The 14,100-nt window shown below is 29.9% G+C and overlaps 1 protein-coding gene across 1 annotated transcript; it reads right to left on the bottom strand.

Moving 5' to 3' along the window:
• Nucleotides 1-508: 508 nt before the first annotated feature.
• Nucleotides 509-2,545, bottom strand: LOC113870738 (translationally-controlled tumor protein homolog). The gene is made up of 5 exons (XM_027507180.1): nt 2,126-2,545; nt 1,421-1,494; nt 1,166-1,294; nt 916-1,073; nt 509-810 (listed from the first exon to the last, which is right to left on the bottom strand). The coding sequence occupies exons 1-5, from the start codon at nt 2,151-2,153 to the stop codon at nt 693-695; spliced, it is 507 nt and encodes a 168-aa protein (XP_027362981.1). The 5' UTR covers nt 2,154-2,545; the 3' UTR covers nt 509-692.
• Between the last annotated feature and the right edge of the window lie 11,555 nt (nt 2,546-14,100).

Below are 14,100 nucleotides of genomic sequence, written 5' to 3'. Positions count from 1 at the left end.
TAAGGGAAGCAAAAGCGACATTAGAAATCTTATCATTTAGAAAAGAAAAAGCAAGTTTATGTACAAATTCATGTCACTGCATCTTATCTTGCTTGTTAAGGCAGAGTTAGGCAAGACAGCTCGTGATCTTCAGGAAAATAGCCTATGCCGTGGTGAGTGATATTGCATAGACAAAAAACATTGAGAACATGGTTCCTAATCTATATATAAGTCATGTTGTGACGTGTAATATTGCATGGCAAGATGTGAGAGTAGCAAAAGCCTAAAAACGCTGCTTGCAAATTGTGATATCGTTTTGTTGAAAAGAAAAAGACATTGTTACTTAATTTTAGTTATTAGCTTTTTCAGCGAACTTCATCATGATCAGCCCCTAAACAGACCTCAAGGAACATAAAGGATATGGACTTTCAACAGAGAAAAAAAAAATAAAGGAAGAAAATAATCAATCACAAGAAATGAGTACGGGTACGATATATAAGAACATAATTAATTTGGCAAATAGAACAGAGGCATAACTAAAACACATATTACTCGGTTAAATTATTAAATGATAACATGTTCCTCAATAAAAAACACGAAATTAAACTCTAGAAACAATCTCCACATAACATAAGCAAAACCCAAAAACACACGACGACTAATTAAAAACTACAGGGGCCTGTGAATGCGGTCTCAAACTAGAAGCCACGTGCTCAGCACTTGATTTCCTTCAACCCATAGGCAAAGTAGATAAAAGTTGGATCAGTAGCACCTTCCTTGTAATATGCAAAGACTAGGCTCCCATCATCGTGCATACTCTCCCCCACAAAACTGCCACATTGAAACTTAACCAGTAAGAATTATTTATGCATTTCAGAAAGCAACCGAATATCAAAGGGTTAACAAATGAGATTAAATATAAAGTGAAGCACGTACAATTGAAGGTCACTTAGCTTTGAGAGGAGGAACTTAGTTGCTCCCTCAATGTGCTTCTTAAACAACTCTTGCTTATCTGCCTCTAATTTTGGTGTCAACAACTTAATATATCTCTTCATAAATGTAACAAATTGCTTCTTATCAAAAGCTGGTTGCTCCTGAAAAATAAAATATATAAATAAATTTTTTGTAGTGCACAAGAAATCAACCCATGGTTAACAAGAAAATTCAAATAAGAAATCTTCCTTACCTGAAGCCTAAAAGTATCAACAATATCAACTACTTTGACAGCTTGATCATCAACACCCTCGTCCTCTTCTCCACCTTCAGCAGAAGGGTTAGCACCAATATCTACATTGACTGCTCCTTGAACAACCCACTGCCAAAAGCCACATTACATATAATAAAGTTGAGGCGCAACAAAGCACGTATGAAATAAAATATATTAGGAAACATTAAAAATATGGCATTCAAAGAAAATAAGGTTTCATAGATCATTCCCAACCTTTCCCTCCACTTCCCACAGCATTCCATTCTCAATTTCCTTGTATGGGAACGAGTCAGAGAGAAGCTCATCCCCTAAAAATTTCATCAAGAAACTCAAGTTTATTAGTTCAAGCACTTTTTGACAAAAAATAATCAGAAAAATTATACTTCTTTCCCAAATACACAACGTGATTTATCTGTTGTCGTTGCTCATTTAAGACTTTAATGTTTTCTTGTTTTTTCTCCTTATATATATATATATACAGCACGTGCTACTTGAACAACAGATTAAACCAATAAATTCCATTCTAATTTTGGATAATAATTGAAATTCCTTCCAACTTCAAATTTAAGGTTAGACCACTAAAGAATAAGCTTTCATCCTAGAGAAACAAAAAGAAATAAAAAACTTCTAACTTTTCTGCTTTTTGGGAGAAAAACTCCGCTATTTTAAATCACCCATGTCGAAGAAACAAAATCCAATTCTCGAAAAATATTTACCAGACAACGACAAAGGTTATCTATCTGCACATGTATTCATAGGATCCTACGAACATAACATGAAATTCATTCACTTTGAGGAACAAGTTTTTAGCGTTCATCAGAGTGACAACAAACCCATGAGATCCAATCCAAAACACAGAGAAAGAGAGAGAACAAAAAAAAAAAGGAACCCACTTCAGTAGCAAAAGAAAAGAAAAAGTTTTGAAGATGAAAGCTCTACCTGTGAGAATATCCTGGTAGACAAGCATGGTTAGAGTTGTTGTTTTGTCTCTGAACAAAGAAATATAGTCAACTTGGAAAATTATATGAAGCAGAGAGATCTAAGAGTTTTGAGTTTGAGTTTGAGAGGGTGAGAGAGACGGGTGAGAACAGAGACGGTGAGCTTTTATAGAATGAGAATTCAGAGGTCGGTGGGATTCCAGATATTTAGATTGCAAAAACAGTTCCTGATTTTTCTCCTAAAGTCCTAATCCAATACTTGTAATTTTACTTTTGCTTATTTTGTTGTTACTTGTTGCTGTTGGATGATAATTAATTTCAAAATCAAGATAAAGACGGTTAATCGAACTAGGACAAAGGAAGAATGATACAACCCCTATTTTGCCATTAAAAAAACTTCTCAAGTACTAGTTTCGTAGTGATAGTAGAATTTGTAGGTGATGGATGTATAGTATTATCCTTATCTAAATCTAACCGATATCTATTGAAGTTAGGTGTTTTCATCTGAAATTTGAATTTGAACCATTTGAGTAGATAAGGGGAAAATTAAGGGATAAGATGTTGAAATCAAGTGGGCATCCTTGCTCATTGGTCTGTTTTTCATGATAAGTTTCTCTTGTCTTGTGTTTTTTGGATTTTCAGTTTTAAAATTAAAAAACTAATGAATTATTAAAAAAATTATAACCATATACTCCTTTTCGTAATTTTTAATAAAAAAAATTACATTTTTTAGATTAACTAGGTTTGTTAGTTAAACAGATGGAACACTTGATTTGATCACTATTTTTTCAACTGAAATGACGAGCAGAACATGACCTTTTAAACCATTATTTTGTGTTTATAATATTTTTTTAAACTAAAAAGTTCCTTTGTTTATGTTCTGTAGAAGATGGAACTGGAAAAGGGCAGAGAGATATATAGACTTTGGTATGTTTATTGGTTGATGTACGTAAACCCTTGTTGGCTTAAAGAGTGTGTAAACGTGGTGTGGGGTAAGTTTCAGCAACAAGATATATTAATGGACAATTTAACCAATTTAGAATGTCTGTGGCATGGAATATCCATCTCTTGGGTGATATATTCTTTTGTATTTATTTTCCATATGATATGATGTGCGTTGGCAAGTGGAGCGAATAAAGGAAAAAGGTTAAGACCAATATGTTGACCTCTTAGCCACCGCTAATCATTTGTTGAATTTATAAATAAATTTAAATTCAACCAAAGCTCTCTGAGAGATTTTTATAGTAAAATCATTAAAAAAACAAATACTCAAATAAATTCAGGGTTTATTTAATTACTTAAATAGACTCAAATTATGTAGATAAAATTTGGCAACCCAAAAAACCGAATTTTGAGTTGATTTTTTTAATTTTATTTTATGTTTTTATATAATAAAATAAATATTATTATTTAAATTATATTTATATATTTATATTTTGTTAAAATAAATATTTATAATATGTTATTCTAATAAATATTTTTTTAGTTATATATAATAAAATAAGTTTTATTATTTGAATTATGTTTATATTTTTATATTATTTAAAAATAAATAAAAATAAAAATAATATTAATTTTAAATGTTTATTATAATTTATTTGACATATTTAAGATAAATAATATTTTTAGAAAACAATAATAATTATATTTTTAAAAACTAATTAAAATATTTAAATAATAAGTATATTATTTTAGATAATAATGTTAATGCTTAAATTATTTATATTTAAATAATAATCATTATATTTTCTAAAATTAAATAAATATATTAAATATTATTCTGTTTATTTATATATTTAAATACGTAATTTTGACTTAATATTTTTAAATATTAGTATGATAAAATGATATTTTGAATAAAAATTTTATTTTAACTAAATATTTTTTAAAATGATATTATTTAATATAATTTTTAATAAATTTTATTTGAGAATAAAAAATTATTTTTAAAAAGTACATAAAATATTAAATTATAAGTTAATTATTTATATTTGAGACAAATATTCTGAAATTAATGTTTTCATATTACTAAGGTAACATTGATGAATACAAAGTGCATTAATAAAGATGATAACAAATTTATAACAACATTAATAATTAATTATCTCCGTAATGGTGACCAGTTCCACAATGAGGGTGACGTTTGTGACGTGATGGGTTTCGTCGTTGTGATTGTTACTTTGAGATTTTAGGATAAACTTGTAGAGGATTTGGATCATCATGAAGGTCTAGTTGTTGGAATGCATTTGATGAATTATCAGGTTCATTAGTAAAATCTGGTTGGTAAAGAGACTGCATATAAATTTGTGCTGAAGATAGAGTTGTAAAATCAACTCCAAATAAGTTTGTAAAAAAAAATCCTCCGATGTTATTGCAAACGAATGTCTTGTGTTAATTATGTTTGCTTCTGACATAATGTTCGGAGGAATTGATGCAGTCTTGTGGTACGACAGTGTGGAAGTCGTACCGATTTCAAATATGTTGGTAGTCCATAGTTGTTGGTCGCTCCTCCTTGGATCTTGTAGTAGTGGTGACACAGATAAGAAATAGATGGAATTGACAATGTACCATTCAATGTATTCTTGTATGTGACACAATGGGCCTTACATTGGATGACCCGTTATTGTAAGCTCATGTCTGTTGTCTCATATCTCGATCCATTGAGCATGTCTTATAATTCAATTTTCATCCTATCTTCTTCTCATGTCAATTTTGTAGAGGTCATTCAAATTATTCAGTGAAGAAGGGACTTCTTGGAAGAGACGAAACTGTAATTTGACTCTATCTGTTTGGTGTCATTCAATAATTGCAAAACAAAGGATGGCGGTACATGAAGTCCACAGTTGGACATCTCTATATGCTTCCGTGGGTATTGATGTTTGCAAGTCTTAATATGGCGCCTATAAAAACTAAAAATAAATTTAACTTTGTTACTTAAGATGATTTGTAAAAGATAAGAAAATAAATATGAAGAGTTACCTAATTAGCTTAAATGTGATCAAACATTGATATACCCCACAACATCATTGTGAGGTTTATTTCGAAAGTTTAGTACTCTACCCCGCTCCATCTGCACACGAGAGGGTATGTTGATGGATTACTAGAAATTGACGCAATATATGGCATGCGATACTATGCCCAGGACATTAACAGTGATGAGCAACCACCCATTATTTTGCCACCAACTTCTGGGTCTCTGCACATTTTTCGGTACAACATAACTAAACAAGCAAAACCCTAACTATATCGTTTTGTTCTTATAAGATTAGTTAATAAAGCTAAATATATAAGATGTACTTTGTTACCTGTTTTGTTAGACATCAAAACACCTCCAATTAAACCTAGTATATAAGCCTTACAATGGGCGTGAACTTCTTTTTCAGATGGTTCTTCTGGTAATGGCAACATGTTGTCTCTCAACCACTTCAGTTTTAGCATAAAGCCAATAAGTGACTCTCCCTTGACTGACACGATACCAAGATATGCGTCACATATTTCCTTTCAGTCAAACATTGTTGGACCAATGACTGGTAAACCATCAACTCTTAGCCTGAGTTGAAGTGCAACATCCTCCAGGGTTATGGTGCACTTCTCTATTGGAAAATGGAATGTGTGAGTTTCAGGTCTCCACCTCTCGACCAAAACTGTTATCAATGCGTGATCCACCTTAAGATGCCTTAGCTTTGCTACCCCAGTAAAACCAAGTTGTTCAAGTATAGGAACAAGTAGAGGACTGAGTTCTGGCATTGAATGACAGAAAGATGAAATCATGTTTTTAGTTTCCTGCAGTTATTAATAAATTAGTAATATTATACATAGAATATTGATTTACATATTCAGTTAATAATGGTAATGTGTAAGAAGGCGAACTTGTGTTTGTTTTGCTTCCAAAACAATATTTTTAGTAATGGGAGCAAAGACGGAGAGAAACGAAGAACAAAGATGGATGCAAGTTTGAATGAAAACATATGGCCTTAGATGAACATATTTATAGATAAACTTTGGTACGAGAGAGTAGCCTTGGAATATAGAGAAGCCACTATCTCTTGGTCTGCGTGACTGAGAAGTCACTATCTCTTGGTCTACGTGAATGGAGAGGTCACCATCACTCGTAAAACATGGTGAAACATTGAATGATTGAGAATCCAACTTTACCATTATAAATAGCCATATTTTCGTGTTCATTTTATTCATTCAACCTTCTATCCTTGTTCTTTGTTCTTGTGAATCTTCTCCTTCTAAAAATGTCTTCAATCTATGTCATTGTTCACTCTGATGGTGCCATTAACAAATATTCTAATGAAGGAGTCACGTTCACCTTATCATCAGCCAAATTGGTACATCTAAGATAGGAGTAACTCTACAAAAGCTCAAGAAAGTCATCCACACAAAACTCAAAGAGACGAAAATGAAAGGATGACAACCATACATTTTTGTTACCCAATTAGATTTGGCCTGGGAGTTAGCAACTACACATTTGTTGAGTTGAACGATGATGAAGATGTCAAGGCACTCTTCAACATCCACGATTCAAATCAACTTCAATCAAGTATAAAACTATATGTTACATTTGCTATAAACGTAACCCAGCCACTATAACTTTTACCTTCATCTTCACCTTACCAAACTTACGAAACCATAAATCCATCTTTTTCAACATATGATATGAATTCTGACCTTCAGTCCTACACACAACTTTTAACTGGTTCATTCATGGACCTCAATGAAATACCCTCCCAACCATTTGAGTAAACCCTACCCTCTCAGCCTCTTGATAAAACCCTATTGAAGAACATGTTGTTATGGGTCTTCCAATCAAAGTATTTGATCCTTTTAGCGAGGACGAAGATGAAATCCTATCTCAACAGCAGGATGATGAAGAAGACTCCCTCTCACTTCTAAATATTCCACCATCACAACCATTACCATTATACAACCCACCTCCACATTTTTTAGACTTTCCTAGTCAAATATAAGAACATGACTTTGAGTTTGACAATGTCCTTGATCTTGAAATAGTAGTGTATCTGCCTGGAACACTATTTGTTGGCCAGCGCTTCCTAATAAAAGAACAAGTGCAAGACGCCATAAATAGATTTCACATTGTCAATCATTACACTTACAAGGTGAAGATGTCAAGCACAACTAGGCAAGTCATGGAATGCGTTCACAATGACTGTGCCTGGAGATGTTGCACTATATTGCGCACAAAAGAGCAACACTGGAAAATAATGAAGCTTGAAGGGTGCCACACATGTGCTTCCCCACTCATTTCACAGGATCATAATAAGTTGGGATCACGAATGATTTCTCAAATCATTCATGAAATTATTGAGACTAATCCATCCACACCCATCATAACCATCTTAGCCCACATAAAGTCCACAATCGGTTACATAATCAGTTGTAGAAGGGGATGGTTAGGGAAACAACATGCTATTGAAAATATCTTCAGAAATTATGAGGAGTCATACCGTAAGTTACCTAGACAGTTGCTTGCAATGCAACTGTATGTTCCGAGCTTCATCTAGAAATTGAGTACACAACTGGCATACAAGAGTGGCTTGCTTGACGGGAGAAATGTGTTCTTCAAGAGGTTGTTTTGGACCTTCAAGCCATGGATTGATAGTTTTTCCTTTTGCAAACCAATTGTTCAAGTGGATGGAACATTTGTATGGAAAATACAAAGAGACTTTATTAGTGGCAGTTTCGCAAGACGACCTCAACAACATAATTTTCATTGTCATTGCTGTGGTTGAAGGTGAAACTAGCGATGCATGGTTCTTTTTTCTTAAGGAGGTATGTAACCCCGCAAAAGGGGTTGTGCCTCATTTCGGATCATCACGAGGCCATAAGAAATGCATACTCCAAAAATGGAAGTGGTTGGATAGAAAACAATTTTGTCCAAGTCTATTGCATTAGATACATTGTACAAAACTTCATGCGACAATTCAAAAACGCTGCACTGTAGAAAGATGTCATCAATATGGGTAATTTTAATTTTTTACGTACTCTATATTATCATTAATATTTTATACAATTGCTTAGCTAGTTATATTAATTTAATTTATAATCTTATTTTCAGCATATAGGATGACTGAACTGAGATTCTTTTACTATTACAACATAGTAAAAGATAATAATCTTGAAGTTGCACAATGGTTGGACAACATCCCAAGGAAAAAATGGACACTGGCATGGAATAATGGACGATGCTGGGGACACATGACAACAAACTTAGCGGAGTCAATCAATTCGGTCTTGAAGAAAACTAGAAACCTACCAATTTGCTCCATGGTCATGACAACATACACCCGTTGCAATAAATTCTTCATATGTATTGGGAGGTTGCAACTAAAGCAATTTAAGATGCACAGTCAAAGGTGAACACTCATTGAGTCATCACCTTTGATAGAATAAGCACTAGATTTTTAGTCGAAGAAATGCAAGATCCGACAAAAATTTGACTCGTAGGAAGATTTACAATACAGTTAGGTAAAATGTGGTATGATTGTGGTAAGTTTCAAAAAGTTCACATCCCATGCTCGTATGTACTTGTTTCATGCTTACACACACACCACAACTTTGACATCTACATATCTCCCGTGTATACCTTACAACAAGTTTCTAAGGTATACAAAAATCAGGTTGAAAAACTCAGACACGAAGACTATTGGCCAACTTACACGGCCCAACTTTGTGTCCAAATCCAAAACTGAAAAGAACTTCAAAGGGTCGACCCAAGTTCAGTAGGATAAGAACAGATATGGACATTAGAGAACAACAAAGTCAGACAAAAAATTGTTCTTATTATCACACAAGGAAGACATGTCCAAACATCGCTCAAGTTTTTAGTTCCCGCCATTGATTTATGTTGTTATTATTATTTTAAAATTTTCTTAATGTCATTTTTAATTTTATGAATGTCATTGCAACTTTTAAATATTTAGTATTTGTAATTTATATTAACTCTATAATTTTATGAATGTCATTGCAACTTTTATATATAATATCTACATAATATTATTTAATTATGTTTATTAATATTAATAACATATTTTTTAAATAAATAATTATGTATAAATTTTAATAAAGATTAATATCTCAAAATAAATAAATAAACTAGTTATTATTTAATACTTTTATTTATTTTATAAATATATAAAATTAAATAAATTTTTATTATAATTTTTATTTTTTTTAAAATATAATATTAAATAACCAAAACTATAATTTCAGAATATAATATTAATATCATTTTTTAAAAATTAAAATTATATTAAATAATATAATAAGAAAAACAAAAATATTATTTATTACCTTAAATATGTCAAATAAATTTTAATAAACATTTAAAATTAATATTATTTTTATTTTTATTCATTTTTAAATAATATAAAAATATAAATATAATTTAAATAATAAAAATTATTTTATTATATATAACTAACAAAATATTTATAAATATTTATTAGAATAAAATATTATAAATATTTATTAGAATAACATATTATAAATATTTATTTTATTATATAAAAACATAAAATAAAATTAAAAAAAAAAAAAAAGCCAACTCAGAATTTGGTTCTTTGGAAACCAAATTCTGGGTGGCTAAATTTCATCTACATGATTTGAGTCTATTTGGGTAATTAAATAGACCTGGGTCTATTTGAGTATTTTTTCTATTTATAATTTTACTGTAAAAATCTCCAAACTCTGGACTCTGGATATTTACATTTTTTTATTGAAATTATCATAAAGATGATAACATCGAGATTGTTATTGATAAATAATTACAAAAAGAAATTATCATAAAAAATAAGAAGAAAAAATAACATCTTTAATTTTGTCGAATAGCATATTAGAGAGACTACTACAAGAGAAAAAGAGTATTTATACATCTATTTTTTAAATAATAAAATCTTAATATCTTCCCATTACTGCTGTTTTGTTCTTTTTGAAATGAAATTGTTTTGAGAAAAAAATGAACTTTGAGATAATGATAATTTTGATCTTAATTATTTTTACCGTTGTCAAAAGCTTGTGTTTTCAAAACCTTGATGGTACATCCTCACAGTTAAATAAAACCAAAAAATCACGATACCCTGCATATAACATCTTAGAAATAGACTAAATTTAAGCAAGCTTCTAATTAAATTTATATGATAAAAAAATATCAGTATAAAAAATAAATACTTTTCTATAAATCAAAAATAAATTATCTTTTTAAATTTTAAAAAATTTAAATAATAAAACTTTTCAAAAAAAATAGAAAATCATAAAATATTTTCTTCTATAAAAACTTTTCTAAAAGTTTATATAAAATAGGTCTATTATGTTATCTTTCTATAAATAACAACCATGAGACATTTAAGTTAGTTTTAAGCTTATAACTTTAATGTACATATGTGCTCCATTTCATATATATACTATTAGTGTACCTAAATTATGTTGTATTAAAAACTTTTTTTACTCAATAATATTTAAAGCATTTTTTAGTATGTCCTGTAAGATAGTATTAGAGTTACTTAGCTCTCGAGCAGTAATCTAATTATGTTTTATTTTTTGTAAATATTGATTAATAATTAAGAATGACAAATTAAAGTTCTTACCAAGATTTTTTGGACCAACCTATCTAATCTTCTTTATCTTCATGGTAATAAAAATTCATCTCAACCTCTTAGGACTCTATACTTGTTGGCAAGAATTATAATTCTTAATTCTTGGTCCAAAGTCATGAGATTGACTCTTTTATCAAAGAGTAACATGAAGCTTATAGATTGAAGCACCATTCCTCCAAATATAAATGATCTCATACATGCAACTTGAGAAAGATGCAAGAATATGATATTAGCGTGTATTCATAAATCAATTTCAAACACCATCTTACAATCAATTCGTTAGAATTTCAATAGTTTAGAAGACATATATAAATTTCAGTAGCGGACTTTTAGTATTTCAAAATACTTCATATGCCTAAATCTTTATGACACAAATGGGAAAATTTCGAGTCTAACACCACATTATAAGTGCCTAGATCCTTGTACTTGTGATACAATCTAATTATTCAAGATACATAAAGATCAAGACTATGTGATTCAATTTTCTAAAATGGATGAATGAGCAACATGCTCATGTTTAGCCCCCAATCATGCTAATGGATATGTTTTCCACCATTGATAAGGTGTTTCGTCTTGTTGTGCAACAAGAATGGTAATTGAATCTTATTGTTGCAGATGAAAATCCAAGAATATTTCATATTGATTCTTATAATTCATATTGGAAAAGGAAGAAATGGCTTAAGAAAATGTTAATACAACAATGGGAAAGGACATGAAGGTTCTACACAATTATGCATTGATAAGTATTGATATTAAGTAAAAAGATATCATGGATATAGGTACCTATTGCACTTGATTGCATGTATTTGAGCTCAAACTCATAATTTTAAGATTGGCATCCATATGTATGTTTTTAAGAGTTGAATATGAATTTAATGAAATTCAATCCTAAATTCTCATTCAGTAGGTGAATTAAATTGAAGAGGAAAGGGGCAAGATTAGTAGAAATTGAAGAAACTCTAAAGTTGATTGGTAGCTATATCCTTCTCGCTTAAATGAGAATCAAACAGAACAGAGGGTCACTACTGTCACATTCTCACTTGAGCTATAATTTTTTTGCTTGAGCAAGAAAGCTTTCTTTAGAAAGAAGTTTTCTTCTCGCCTGAGCGAGAAATGGTGCCCAAGCGAGACTCCACTTACTGTGAGGCATATTTAAGGCAATCTGCACATAAAGTTAGGAGATTTTTGTTCCTAATTTCTAGAGAGAAACACGAGAGAACTCAGAAGAAAAGAGTGAGAACACTCAGATTCTTGTTCATTTATCAAGTATTTATCAATTCATTCGCTGAATACATGTAATAGTTGTCATGAGCAATTAATCTTTCTAATAGGATTAAATATAATCACCAAACTCTAATGTATTGTTATTGATTCATATTATATATATATATATATATATTTGTTCTTCAATGTTACATATCTTGGTTTTCTTATTTTGTTCTTAATGCTTGAATCTATCTTATCAATATATTCTTGATGTTAAATCCTGAGTTATAACTGGAAAGTATCTCTTAGATTTAGATCTAAATGAGATTACTTGATGTGTAGTTTAGGAATAAATATTAATGCATCAATTGCTTTAAACACTAAATCTTAGTGATGGATAGTTTATTGCATTTTTGAAAAATCGATATATAATAAATTTGTCTTAGAATCTTGTACTTGAAGAATCAATATAGGTGAAAGTTGTATATAACATCAAGATCTATAATTTATTTGCTATACATTAGTTAATCAGTAAAATACATAAGAGAGATTAATAAAGTTCAATCTTAATTCATTTAATCTGATTTTCAATCACATTTTAAGAACCTTGATTTACATTCTATTCACTTGCAATATTTCTGAAAAAAAAAAAATCATTTCAAAATCACCTTCATTGCGAACCACTTTAAAACTAAATTCTTGAAAAAATTTAATACAATTGTTTCATATGGATACGATACTTAACTCACTATTATATTATGAGTTATTTTTTATATTTATACTAGAAATACAACAAGTTTTTGTCATCGTTATTAGAGAACAATTTTATTCCTTAAATTTCTGGAATGTTTAGTTCATTAAATCTGTAATTAACTTTTCTTACGCAATTTTATTATTTGATTTTGTCTGTGTACTAACTTTTGCTTTAGTTTTCTTGTGACTTATGCTATTATGTGAAAAGGTTTCTGCAGATAAATTGTTGTTTGAACAAGAAATTGAAAAGTTAGAAAAAAAGAAACAGGAAGAAACCCATTCAAGTAGAAAAACCTGTTCATAGATAAGTATACTCGTCAAAAGGTAATCAAAAGTTTTAAATTAAGTATCCAAAATATCGTCCTTCAAAAATTGTTTTCAAGTACTAAGAGCGTTGTAATTCAATTGTTTAAACTTAAAGTATGCATAATTTAAAATAAAATAAGGATTAAAATATAAAATAGTTAAAATAGCATAACCTATAACAATAAATTGATAAAAAAAAACTAGAGCATATTGTTTCACCTTTACAATTCGTTATGTTCTCTTTAGATTAATTCTAATTTTGATTTTTTTATGATTGTCAATCACTTATGCTAAATCCATTAACACCTAATGGTTGTGTAATGTTAACACTCTTTTTCCTAAGCTATTATCTCCTATGGTCATGCAAGGTAAAAAGAAGAGAAAAGATAAAGAGCCTATAAGTTGTTAATTTAATAACAATTGAAAGAGAAAAACTAAGCTTGGTCCAATTAATTATTTGTCTTATTTTACCGTATAGATCCATTAATTATAGTGGTACAATCACTTACAATATAATTAATTACGATATGTCTAAGAGTTGTTAATTCCGAGCATACAAATATAGTGTAATAAGGTAAATACTAATAAAAAAAGAAAATATGAAATTATTATTAATCATAAAGATCTCATAAAGTAATGCAAAAGATTCACCATAGCCTTAACCATGATTTTAGCTAAATAGAAAACCAACATTACAATAAACCACTCCATAATTATTCGAAAAGTAAATGCAAACTAGAAGAGTTTTCAATAGAGAAGATATGAAGAGAACTCTTGATCCCAAGACGTGCTTCCAAACCTCCAATAGTCATCTGTAACTAGCCAACACCAATATTTAAGATGTGAAAAAGTGAGAGATGTGAAAAGATGCCTAAGTCATTGCCCATAGGATTCCTTTAACAGGGTTTCAAAATCCTAATATTTCTCCATAATTGGACTTCTCGTAGGTAAACATAGTCATGCTATATGACTCGAAGCACCCTCATGTTGACTGCTAGGTTATGGGCATGCTAGTTATGGCGAAACCCTATTTTTCATCCAATTTGGGATTAAAATTCACCCAAAACCCAATTTTGGTCTTCTTATGCTA

Source organism: Abrus precatorius, unplaced genomic scaffold, assembly GCF_003935025.1.
Source record: "Abrus precatorius isolate BTA unplaced genomic scaffold, Abrus_2018 Scaffold7, whole genome shotgun sequence".
NCBI classification, from domain to species: Eukaryota; Viridiplantae; Streptophyta; class Magnoliopsida; order Fabales; family Fabaceae; genus Abrus; species Abrus precatorius.
Note: the sequence above shows the minus strand (reverse complement) of the source record. Positions and strands in the feature narration are given on the sequence as shown.

Coding starts and splice junctions, on each gene's coding strand:
- LOC113870738 (XM_027507180.1), bottom strand. CDS start 2,153: ATGCTTGTCTACCAGGATATTCTCACAG. Junction 1,495..2,125: donor CTACCAGGATATTCTCACAG/GTAGAGCTTTCA, acceptor TGAAATTTTTAG/GGGATGAGCTTCTCTCTGAC. Junction 1,295..1,420: donor TGTGGGAAGTGGAGGGAAAG/GTTGGGAATGAT, acceptor GGCTTTTGGCAG/TGGGTTGTTCAAGGAGCAGT.